We start from the raw sequence: 11,572 nt of genomic DNA, 5'->3' as shown, positions 1-11,572 counted from the left end.
TTGGACCTGATTGTTGCTCCAACACATTAAACCTTCAACCAACTAACAGCTGGAAACTTGATGGTTCTGATCCACCAGAACATTCTGGTTCTGGTTCTGGTTCTGGTTCTGCTGCTTGTCATTAACTTTTTGTTGATCAATTAAATTATGACATTTATGTGACCTTCTATGTTTATAAGCATTTTTACGTATTTGAGGATAAAATACTTTAACTTGACATTTTCTGATGACGTCAGAGGATTTAAATAATATGTCAGTCTGCGTGGTGAGCAGCGCCCCCTGGTGTCACGATGTGGTCAAATCATTTCATTTCACATCTCAATCCTCTCTTCAGATGTTTCATCATCACTTTTATGTCTCAATTTTTCTTTACTTTCTCTCATGTCAAATAAAACTCTGTGCCACAAACTTTGTAAACAACATATCTAACCTTTTGTTATAATTTTATTTGTTTATTGTATGTTTTTAATATGTATTTTTTATCTGTATTGAGTGAAATTGATGTGATTTAAACTAACAAACTTCTCTCAGGTTCACCAGGATTTTTCTGGAAGGACAGTAAACATCTGAATAAAATAAAAACAATAAAAAAGCCATTAACTGTCAGGGTGTGCCTAATAAAGTGGCCGGTGAGCAGCGGTGCTGAACTGGAAAAGCAGCTGATTGGTCCGTTTACCGCCCCCTGCTGGGCTGAACCGGAACCAGAACATCATCCGAACCAGACCAGAACTTTCTAAACTCATTAATGGAGAAAATTTAACAAGAATATTTTATACCGTAAAAATGATTTTCATCTCTCATCAGTGTTACACTATAATGGCACCTGTGGAAACTTGAGTCAGCTTTTAGTTCCGCCTTTAATTCTCCCTGTTTATGTTATTTATAATTAATGTTTCTATATTTACCTGAAGGCTTTGAAGTTGTTACTAAAGTTAAACGTGATTCACGTTCATCTGCTCTGAACTTTCTCTCCACTGAATGTGAATCAGAAGCAGAACAACAGCGCCACCTTCAGGTTGTTGCTACAATAGAATCAGTGGTGAGTTTGTCTCAGTATTTATGGCTCTTTTTAAATTAAAAAATAAAACTGCAGAGATGAGTAGATAAATATTTTATTGCAAATATAATAATAATAATAATAATAATAATAATAATAATAATAATAATAATAATAATAATAACAGTTTGTTATCATTAATGTTATTATACAGTAACTGATATTTATTCTGTGTTATATTTACAGTGTTTGGTGAAAAACATTTCTGTGTAAATATAAATTTTACTTCCTGTTTGTTTTCATATCTGATCATTTCAGACGTTTTCTCACATTAAAGTAACAATGTTCATTGACTGATGGAGCCGATTGCTGAGCTGTGAGTTCAGCTCTGAGCTGTTTCTCTCTCAGATGAAGAACTCAGGTGCTTCCTGAACGACTGTTTCAGTCGATGCTTGTAACTGTCATGGTGTTATTAAAGTGAGAAGCCACAGCTAACGGTGTGGAGGCTGCAGAGCACAAACCCACACAGCTGCAGGAAAGGAATCTGATTGGCTGCCAGCAGTTTGGTGGCTTCTAATAACCACTGAGATCAGATTCACATCTGCTGCTCTACAAACTCACCATCTGCTCCATCGCTGTGGTTTGGTTCTGCTTCCTGGAAACATTTTCATTGTTTCCACTGAAACCAACATCACAGCTGATAGATTGTAAAGTGAATCGTCTCAGTCCAGTCAGACGACCAGCATCATTAATTCTCTCTGACCTGCTGCTGATGGAACCWCTTCATGTCTCCTGATGAACTCAGAGCCTCATGGAGCCTCATTCACACTTCAGTCCCTCATCAAACCTCTGGATGTCGGAGCAGCTGGAGATTCACAGCAACRTTTAGTAGAAAATACTAAACTGATTTATTCTTTCAGGATTTATTCACAGCAAAGACAAAATGCAGATTTAAGCAAAAACTGTAGAAAAACATTTGGACAAAATCAGAGTTTTTACATCTTTGCAAAATAAACTTGACAAAAACATTTTTAAAGTTTTACAAATTGATCAAAATGTTTGGTAAAACTTTATTTAAGGGTCAGAATAAGACATGAAATTATAAACATGAGTCTTTATGAATATTTATGATAAAGAGTCATTTGGTACAAAATTATATTTTTAAAGCAAACTTACATTAAAACTGCATTAAAGAGTCAACATTGAATGAATTCATGTCATTTTGGATCAAATCTGACATTTTCTAGGAAAATCTGTTAAAATCTAAACTTTTATTAAAGTCGATGATGTTAAATCTCCTTGAACTGATTTAGTTTCCTTCAGAGCAGATCGTTCTGATTGGCTGAGAATATCTGGCTTTATAAAACCAAAGAAGCTCCAGAACCAATTAAAACGAAGCTAAAGCTGCATAAATGATTTTCAGTGATGGATAATAAAATCCTGCAGCCTCAGAGAGAAGCAGCAGCTGCAGCAGAGGCTCAGCTGGGGGCCGGTCCCTTGGTCCTGAGGACCATCAGCAGAGAGAGTCCACAGCAGAACACYAGACTCTTCACTATCAGCACTGAGTAGAGCAGGCAGAGCAGCTTCACCCTGCAGCCAGGCTGGAAGGACCCTGACAGACACACAGACACAGAGACCTCATCAATCCACACATCCAGCTGCTGCTGAGCTGAAGCTCCTCTGGATGGTCAGCAGCTGGTCTTACAGTCGTGCTGCAGCTGATCTGCCTGGTCTGGACTCTGTGGAGGACAGGAGGCTGCTGCAGCTGGAAGCTCTGCAGCAGAAAAGGAGGAAACGTTTGGAGAGAAACAGAGAAATGTCCGTCCTCTGCTGCTCTGCTCTGCCTGACAGACTGACAGGAAGCTGAGGAAGTGGCTCACTGAGCAGCAGAGACATTTACTTTTTATCCACATTTCATTGTTTTCATCACTTTAACAGATTCTCTCATCATGGTGGTGAAATGATAAAGAGTTATTATGCAGCTAATCTTTATTAAACACTGATTCTGTGATCAGACACATTCCTAATGTCTCCAGGCTCTCTAGCGCCCCCACCAGGCCAAGTGTTGATGTTTTAACCTGGAACATTGGCAGATTAAAGAGTCTCTGCTGAAACTCAGCATGGTCAGCATGTGACCACAGACTGAGGTCAGAGGTCACCAGAACTCTGGAACCACTTCCTGTCTTTACTGGTTTCCACGGCAACAGCTTCAGCAAATAAAAAACATTTTATAATGAAACAACTGAAGTTTCTTATATTCTGTGTTTATATTAATGTTTCCCATAAAACATTTGTATGGAGATAATGTAAACATTCTCTAAATCTCTCTGGATGACTGGCGTCGCTCCCAGCAGCTTCAGGGAGTTTCCTGCTGAATCGGCTAATATTGATCGTCTGCATCAATAATCAAGTTATTATATTGATGCATTGAGAGCAGAGCTGATGGTTAAACTGTGGAGCTGAGAGGAGAAACAGCCGCTTACTGACGGATTCTGTCTGTAGCTTCATGCAGGTCTGAGACGTTTCTGATGTTACGGATCAAACGTGGCTTAACGTTGTGCTGCACATGTGGATGTTCAGTTATTGATTATCGATTCTGGTTTTACAAAGTGAATTGTTTTCTGGACCCTGACAGGAGAAATAAGTGCCCAGCTTCATCACCTTGTGTTGCTGGGGCCTCCACTGGGCCCCCCTCATGCTGCACAGAGCAGCGGTATCTAGATGTGCCGTGTTGATCCCGGTCCACCGGTAAGATGGAGGCGGTGCGGTTGGGCTCTCTGAGCTCCAGCTGCTCTGCAGAGGTCAGATCCGTCTCTCCACCGTCCTCCAGTCGTTTCCAGGAGAYCTGGACCTCAGGAGGAAACATGCCTGAGGCCAGACACAGCAGGAAGCCCTTCCTGTCCCGCTGGGCGCTGGATGCTGCTGGGTACACGCTCACCACGGGCTGCACCACCGGGTCACCTGGAGGTCGGCAGCAGACAGGCAGCAGCTCTCATCGGTTTGATACAGAAACTTTTCCTCAGGATTCAGAGTTTAGACTCCAAGCTGCTGCAGACGATCCAGAGACTCGACTGGAATCAGTTCATGAGCAGAAACGACTCAAAGAGCCTCTGATTCTTTGTCTCATTTATTCTGATTCAAAGCAGCTGGAAATTTACATGTTTTTAAACCAGATTTTAAACTTTACACAGAAATTAATCWGCTGGTTTAAGAGATTTTAACTATTTTAGTGATTTAATKTATTTATATTTAGCAAATTCACTTTAYAAAAGTATAATTTTAATTCAGTCACTTATATTCCAGCTGATCCTGGTTACCAATCAGTTCACTGAGCTCATTGGTTGAGGCGTTTCTATGGAAACCAGCAGATTGTTTTCTAGATTGTTCAGTCCAACTGGTTTTGTTTCCTCTCCTTCCTGTCTCCACTGTGGGGCCCCTCAGGGCCCCGTGTCAGGCTCCTGCTCTCCTCTTTGTTCTATTTACAGAAACTTTGGTTTCCTTCACGTCGTTCAGAGACTCTCAGGTTCTTCATCATTTATTCTTCATCTGAATCAAACTGCTGGAGGATTCAGACTTTTTATGTTCAAACCAGCAAAAACACAAAAACATCTGAAATATTTCACTTTTTCAGGCTGAACATTAAATTATATTTACACATAAATACACAGAAATTAAACTATTTGGATCAATTTCATACATATTATTGGATCATTTCTATTTTGAATAATTCATATTAAATTAGTTGATGTTTTTGACACACGTTTAACATTATAAAACTGTTTTCATTTATTTGATTAAATTGAAATCATTATATTTTAAAATTAAACGTTTTTGTTAAAAACTAATTTCATAGATTGATGCGACAATATGTCAAATTTATATCCAACTGTAATAAATATATTACACAATTTAATTAAATCATAATTTGAACTCTAAATATTTCTAATGAATTAATACTTGAAAATTGAGATGAGATGAAAAAAATAATAATTTAAAACTATATTATTTCTCATCTACAATAATTTCTACGCAAATAAAACGTAAACGACTGAATGTTGATCATATTTTAGTTGGTTTTCAATATTTAAAATTATAAATTTAAACATTGTTGACATAAAATTTTTCTCATATCTTTATAAAACTTTTGGGTTTTTACATAAATAATTTCTTAAAGGTTTTCTAAACGTTTCTGTTAATATTTCCAAGATTTTGATTCTTTATCAGATGAACATTTTTCTATCGACTCCAGAAACTTTATAAAGACGATAAAAACAAAATATATTGAATATTCTAAATATTTTCTAACTATTTTAATTTAATTTTAAAGGAACTATTGAGTTTTTCTTCCTTATCAGCAGCTGCAGGATCATTTATTTACCAATAATATAAAATCTGCAGCAGCAGAAACAGATTAAAAACATTTTAACTTGTAGAATAAAACGACTGAAGGAAATAAAACTTCTTTCCGTTACATTCAGTTTGGTTCCAGATCCAAAGATCAGAGAAACGCTGATTCTAAACCTGTCGGCTGGTTTCTGGTTTTATTTTATTCAGKTGGTTTAGTTTTTACTTTTATTAAAGTTAATTTTTCTCTGTCAGCTTCTTGTAACTCTGAGTTTTATCAGTTAGGAAATGCATAAAAATATTTAACAGTAATTAGATTTTGATCAACTATAGTATAAATTACTGTCACTGTTTTAGACATTWTTCTCTAATATGAATAAAAAGAAAATATATATTTTCTAATGTTCTGGTATTTTTGAACAAGTTTTTCCATCAGTTACTGATATTTTTAATTAATTCTCTAATAATCATAAAAACATGTAAATCTTGAAGCAGCTGAAAGTGACTTTAATCTAGTTTTATAAAACCAGTAAATGTTGGTTCTTACCTGTTACATACAGTTTGGTTCCAGAACCAAAGATGGGGTACCGGTATGTTCCACACAGTGAGACAGACTGATACTAAAACCCTTCGGCTGATTTCTGGTTTTATTATCTTCAGTTTTTCTCTGTCAGCTTCATGTAACTCTGAGCTTTAGCATTTTGTAAATGTATTAAGAATATTTTACAGTAATTAGACTTTTATAAGCAATAATAGCAGATATTAGTTATAGACAATATCTGTAAAATAGCTTACATATGCTGTTTATTATCAGTTAAAATACTACATGTATGTTGTAAAGTTTCCCTGAACATGTTTCTATGGATCATTAATATTTTCATCATTAATTCTCTACTAATGATAAAATCCAGCATGTAAACCTGAAGCAGCAAAAAGTGACATTAAACAGTAAAACCAGTAAATGTTGGTTCTTACCTGTTACATACAGTTTGGTTCCAGAACCAAAGATGGGGTACCAGTATTCCCCACACAGTGAGACAGACTGATACAAAAACCCATCGGCTGATTTCTGGTTTTATTATCTTCAGTTTTTCTCCTTCAGCTTCATGAAACTCTGAGTTTTATCATTTAATAAATATATAAAGAATATTTTACAAGAATTATACTTTTATCAGCAGATATTAACAGATATTAGAGTTACTGTGAGTTTACAGATATTGTTCTGTAATANTGCTGATTGGACCATGAGAGGAGGAAGCTGCTGACTGGACCATGAGAGGAGGAAGCTGCTGCTGCTTTCAGCTGCTTCACAGTGAAACCAAACAGCAGGTTGTTCTGGGTTCTTTTACTGCTGCTAACTAAGCGTTTTCTGCTTTACAAGCTCATTCACAGTTTATCAGTTTAACTGTTTCTCTCCCAGATGAAGCCACTAATAGAGCCTTAGCTTTTAACCCAAACAGTTTGGTCCCATTGGGAGAACACAGTGAAATCTCTTTGCTAATAGTCAACAGAAGAAGTTGGTAGTGACTGCAAAGATACCACCTAACACTGAAGGATTCTAACATTTTGTCTTTATAATCATTAAAAATATTACATTTTTCATTTAGCTGATGTGCAGCCATATTATCAGAGATTATAATACAGAAATGTAAGAATGATAGGTCGTTATCTAGAGTGGACCGATCTGAGTTGTTAGGATTTGGGGAAGGCTGGTTGGGGCGTCTCTAGTTTCTCCACCAGGGGGCATCCTGGAGGGCGTGGACCTGCAGTTGCACACCTGCTGCCACTTACCATTGTTTGGAGGAGTTTATCAGGACGGAGCCGCCGACACTCCTGTGCCAGAGTGCCTGTGATGGTTGTCCTTTTGCAAAGTCCTGAGTTCCTCGAACTTCCATGAACCTTGGCAGATAGACCAAGATCCTCGAGACCCTGTGGATTTTTACCCGTTGATGGCCACAATCCCAGAGACCAGCTCTCAGTTCTGTCAGTGGCAGATCCCAGGTCAAGCGGACCTCTCCCGGCTCCTCATTCAAGATCTCCCTCCACTCACCTGTCCGCCCCCTAGAGAACCTCACGCCCTCGTTCCAGCCTGCAGCTCCGGACCCTTGCGGTACATCTCTCAATGCTCAGACGAGCTCATCAGCAGAGATCTCGAACCACGAAGACTAGCACCAGTTTCGGACCATCTTGTACATATTTCTGTTTGCACTGTATTTCATAAATCACCTTAACCTTTACCCGTCTCCAGAGTGTGTTCTGCACATGTGGGTTCAACAACTTAATGCCAACATGACATGAGGCAGGAAGTCCGACTTGAGTCCTGGTCAGAACCATCCAGTGCTTGGAGGTGCTATAACTTTCTCCAGATGAACAGAAATAAAACTGAAGTTATCATTTCTGGACCTAAAGAGACAAGATCAAGTGTTGGCACAGAGCTTGAGTTATTATAGGTAGAAAGTAGAAAACACAGTGTGATTGCTGAAGGCTGAAGGCTTTGGGTGAAAACTGCAGAAGAACTGAAGTCAACTACAGAAATGGAAGAAAGTATCAAAGTCAATAGTACCAAATGAACGCAAAACATGTAGAAAAATGTTGGAGAAGTGAAACGTTTCAGTCAATCCTAACATGATTGAGTATTATAAACTGGTGCAGAACTGATTACAAAGCTAAACTATGAGTCACATCAATGTATAAGCTAGAATGAGTTAAACAGCTAAAGCTAGCTGAAATGCTAACAGCATCTAAGCTAGCACTAGCATGTTGAGCTAATGTAACATTCTCCATGCATTGTGAAAAAATAACATGTAAAACAGCAGAAAAGCTTTAAAATACCAAACAGGATAAAAATAAAATAACCTGAACTAAAACAAGGAGCCACGATGTATGGTCATTCTGCAATGCGCCACCAGAGGGAGCTGTAGGCAGCGCTGTTTGAAGCTGCTGTTTAATCATGATTGTAATTCTCAATTCTGTCACAAGAGGGAGCTCACACAAGAGATGGGCGGGCTCTACATGAACTCACCTTTCTGTGTTTCGTTCATGTCAAAGTGACTGAGAGCCAGACACAGTGACTCAGCACCTCACCGACAAATATGTAGCAATAAGCAAGAAACATCTGAAGAAGAGGAGCTGCTAAGTGGTCATTCTGTTTTCTACCACCAGAGGGAGCTCTGAGGCGGCTGATCAATCAGCGACGGTCAGCAGAACCCAGAACCTCCATGATGGGAAACGCAGCTCTGGAGCGACAGTGAACATCTCAGGAAAAGGCTACGGACGTCATTCACACCGTTTTTATCAGAACCAATACAGGAACACTTCTGTCCTACTCAGTTTTCTCAAAATMAAATATTAAATGCAAAAGATTTAGTCAAAATTGATGACAAAAGAACACTGAATACCATCTTTACTAGGTTCCAAACCGTTTCCTCTCTCAGGAAATATAAGAACTATCGATGTGATTCCTTCACCACGGACATCAGGAAGGACCAGCAAACAGTCAAGCCTCGTTTCATGCATGTTCCTTTTTCTGTCTGTGAGCTGAGATGTAAAAATATGCCTGATTTGCAGCAGAGAAGATTTATGACAAAACTGGAACAGATCTGAAAGAAAAGAATAAATTTTGAGTGTCAGGAAATTCATGTGAAAGTTTGTGTCTCGATGTCGCATCGATCAGGAGATATGATGTCATAAAGCTGCTTTGGTGGTTTTCTCTCTGTTCCTGAACCCAGTTTGATGCTTTSAGGTGATTTCCAGAAAACTGCAAGTCCCACATCAATGAGCCTAACACCTGGAAGTGTCTGTTCTTCTGATCATCTGGAGGTTTTTGTTCAGRCTGAAGGAATCATTTCTCACTGTGGGAACCAGACTTCCTACAGCCGCAGTAGTAGGAGGCTGARTGAGTGAGTTTCACTGCATTGATCCTCAACAAACAGACTTTCTGAGTATTTTCAGCAGAGAAATCGTCTTGTTGGGGATGATTGAAAGGCTTTTCTGTTCTACCACCACTGGTGATGTAGAGAATAGCTCTGAACGTTTCTGTGTCTTTCTTCTGGTACCAGACTACAACATTTCCACCACACTGATCAGTTCTTCCACAGCTGAAGGAAATGCTATGGTCAACTCTTCCAGTTCGACTCAAATCGTCCTGAACCAGGTGTGTTGCCATGGCAGCCAGCGCTGTAGAGACACAGACAGACAGGTGAAGGTTAGTGTGACAGTGTTTGTTCCAGGTGGGCTTTGTTGGCTCCTGATTGGTGGAAACACTCACCTGAACCCAGCCAGCACAGAGCAGCAGCTGGGAGGAAAAGCATTGTGTGCAGTGGAGTTTCCTCTGGTGAACCTGGGGAGAAGTGGCTCTGATGCAGCTGAGGCCAAACAAGGACGAGCTGAGAGATCAGAGCAGAGGAACCAGAGCTCCCATCAGCCCCTGCAGCCCCCAGAGAGGAGGAAGCTGCTGGTTGGACCATGAGAGGAGGAAGCTGCTGNAGACTTTAAAATACTGATGTTAGTTTATAAATCACTGAACGGTTTAGCACCACAATACATTAAAGATCTGTTATTACTGTACCAACCGTCTGGACCCCTCAGATCTTCTGGTTCTGGTTCTGCTCTGCATCCAGAACCAGAACCAGACGAGGAGAAGCAGCATTCAGTTTCTATGCACAACAGATCTGGAACAAACTTCCAGAAAACAGTAAAACAGCTGAAACACTGAGAGCCTTTAAATCTCAACTTAAAACCAGCTGGTTAGAGTTGATTATGGCTAAATTAGGGTTAAAGTGAGTTTTGATGTCTTCCATGTTTTTAATTTATTTTTCTTTCTTTTCTATGTTTTAATGATGTAAAGTTTTTTTGTTTTATTTTTATTTTTATCTCTTTCTCAATGTTTATTTCTGTTTTTATTTTAATGATGTAAAGCACTTTGAAATGCCTTGCTGCTGAAATGTGCTATACAAATAAAATTTGATTGATTGATTGATTGATTGATTGATGACCTTTCACACTGATCAGGGCTGGCAGAGGTCATGACCTTTCACTCTGATCAGGGCTGGCAGAGGTCATGACCTTTCACTCTGATCAGGGCAGCAGAGGTCATGACCTTTGACCTGCTGTGAGTCTGACTCTCTGAATGCTGATTATCCTCCAGACTCTCTGAGCCGGCCCAATGCAGAAGCAAACCAAGCAGCTGCTTGGGGCCCCAAACCTTCAGGGCCCCATAAACAGATTCTAACAGGATTATAGATCTAGAAATGTAACATTTAGTTACTGAGAATAAAATGATGTTTAGGGTTTAAAGTAGTTGGTTAGTTAACTTTGTAAAAGTGGGAAGAATAATTTCATATTCAGCAGAAAAATCACTTCACCATAACAAACTGGTCCTGTAGTATCTCTTCAGAGGGGCCCCATCAGGGCAGCGGCCCCAAGGGGCCCCTTCAGGGCAGCGGCCCCTTGGGGCCCCGTCATTGCAGCGGCCCCTCAGGGCCCCGTCAGGGCAGCGGCCCCTCGGGGCCCCATTAGGGCAGCGACCCCTTGGGGCCCCATCAGGGCAGTGTCCCCTCGGGGCCCCATTAGGGCAGCGTCCCCTCGGGGCCCCGTCTAGAAAAGCCCCTGTTGGTCCAGGTCTGATCAGGTGGCTCAGCTGGTCCAATCAGAACCTGCAGCTGAACCAGATCATCATCATCATCATCATCATCATCATCATCATCATCATCGTCATCATCATCATCATCTCAGCAACACTGACCTTCCCTCCATCCAGCACTGGTTCAGGTCAAAGGTCAGGAAAAGGGCAGCTAGCATCTCTGCTGACCCCACACATCCTGGACACAAACTGGTTGGACTTTAACCTTCAGGACTTGGTACCGGTCCATCCTGCCAAAGGTACCAAAACCTGGTCTTCCTGACCTTTAACCCCACAGAGAACCTGGGGGGTGAAGAGGAAGAAGAGAGACATCAGAACCAGCAGAACCACCAGAACCAACAGAACCATCAGAACCATCAGAACCATCAGAACCAACAGAACCAACAGAACCATCAGAACCAACAGAACCTTCAGAACCAGCAGAACCATCAGAACCATCAGAACCACCAGAACCATCAGAACCAACAGAACCAACAGAACCATCAGAACCATCAGAACCAACAGAACCACCAGAACCAACAGAACCACCAGAACCAACAGAACCATCAGAACCATCAGAACCACCAGAACCATCAGAACCAACAGAACCA

At 40.2% G+C, this 11,572-nt stretch overlaps 1 protein-coding gene across 1 annotated transcript in view; it reads right to left on the bottom strand.

The window, feature by feature from the left end:
* Positions 1-2,043: 2,043 nt before the first annotated feature.
* LOC103460595 (uncharacterized) overlaps positions 2,044-11,572 on the bottom strand; it is a 12,552-nt gene continuing 3,023 nt past the window's right edge. Inside the window, exons 2-7 of the mRNA XM_017303412.1 lie at positions 9,609-9,812; positions 9,203-9,517; positions 6,317-6,358; positions 3,659-3,958; positions 2,703-2,771; positions 2,044-2,609 (exon numbers count right to left, since the gene is read on the bottom strand). Of these exons, the coding sequence (XP_017158901.1) occupies positions 2,476-2,609; positions 2,703-2,771; positions 3,659-3,958; positions 6,317-6,358; positions 9,203-9,517; positions 9,609-9,807 (1,059 nt within the window). The 5' untranslated portion in view covers positions 9,808-9,812 and the 3' untranslated portion in view covers positions 2,044-2,475. The remainder of the gene's footprint in view (positions 2,610-2,702; positions 2,772-3,658; positions 3,959-6,316; positions 6,359-9,202; positions 9,518-9,608; positions 9,813-11,572) is intronic.

Source organism: Poecilia reticulata, unplaced genomic scaffold (genome assembly GCF_000633615.1).
Source record: "Poecilia reticulata strain Guanapo unplaced genomic scaffold, Guppy_female_1.0+MT scaffold_260, whole genome shotgun sequence".
Classification (NCBI taxonomy): domain Eukaryota; kingdom Metazoa; phylum Chordata; class Actinopteri; order Cyprinodontiformes; family Poeciliidae; genus Poecilia; species Poecilia reticulata.
The sequence above is the reverse complement of the archived record's forward strand: the minus strand, read 5'-3'. Positions and strand labels throughout refer to the sequence as shown.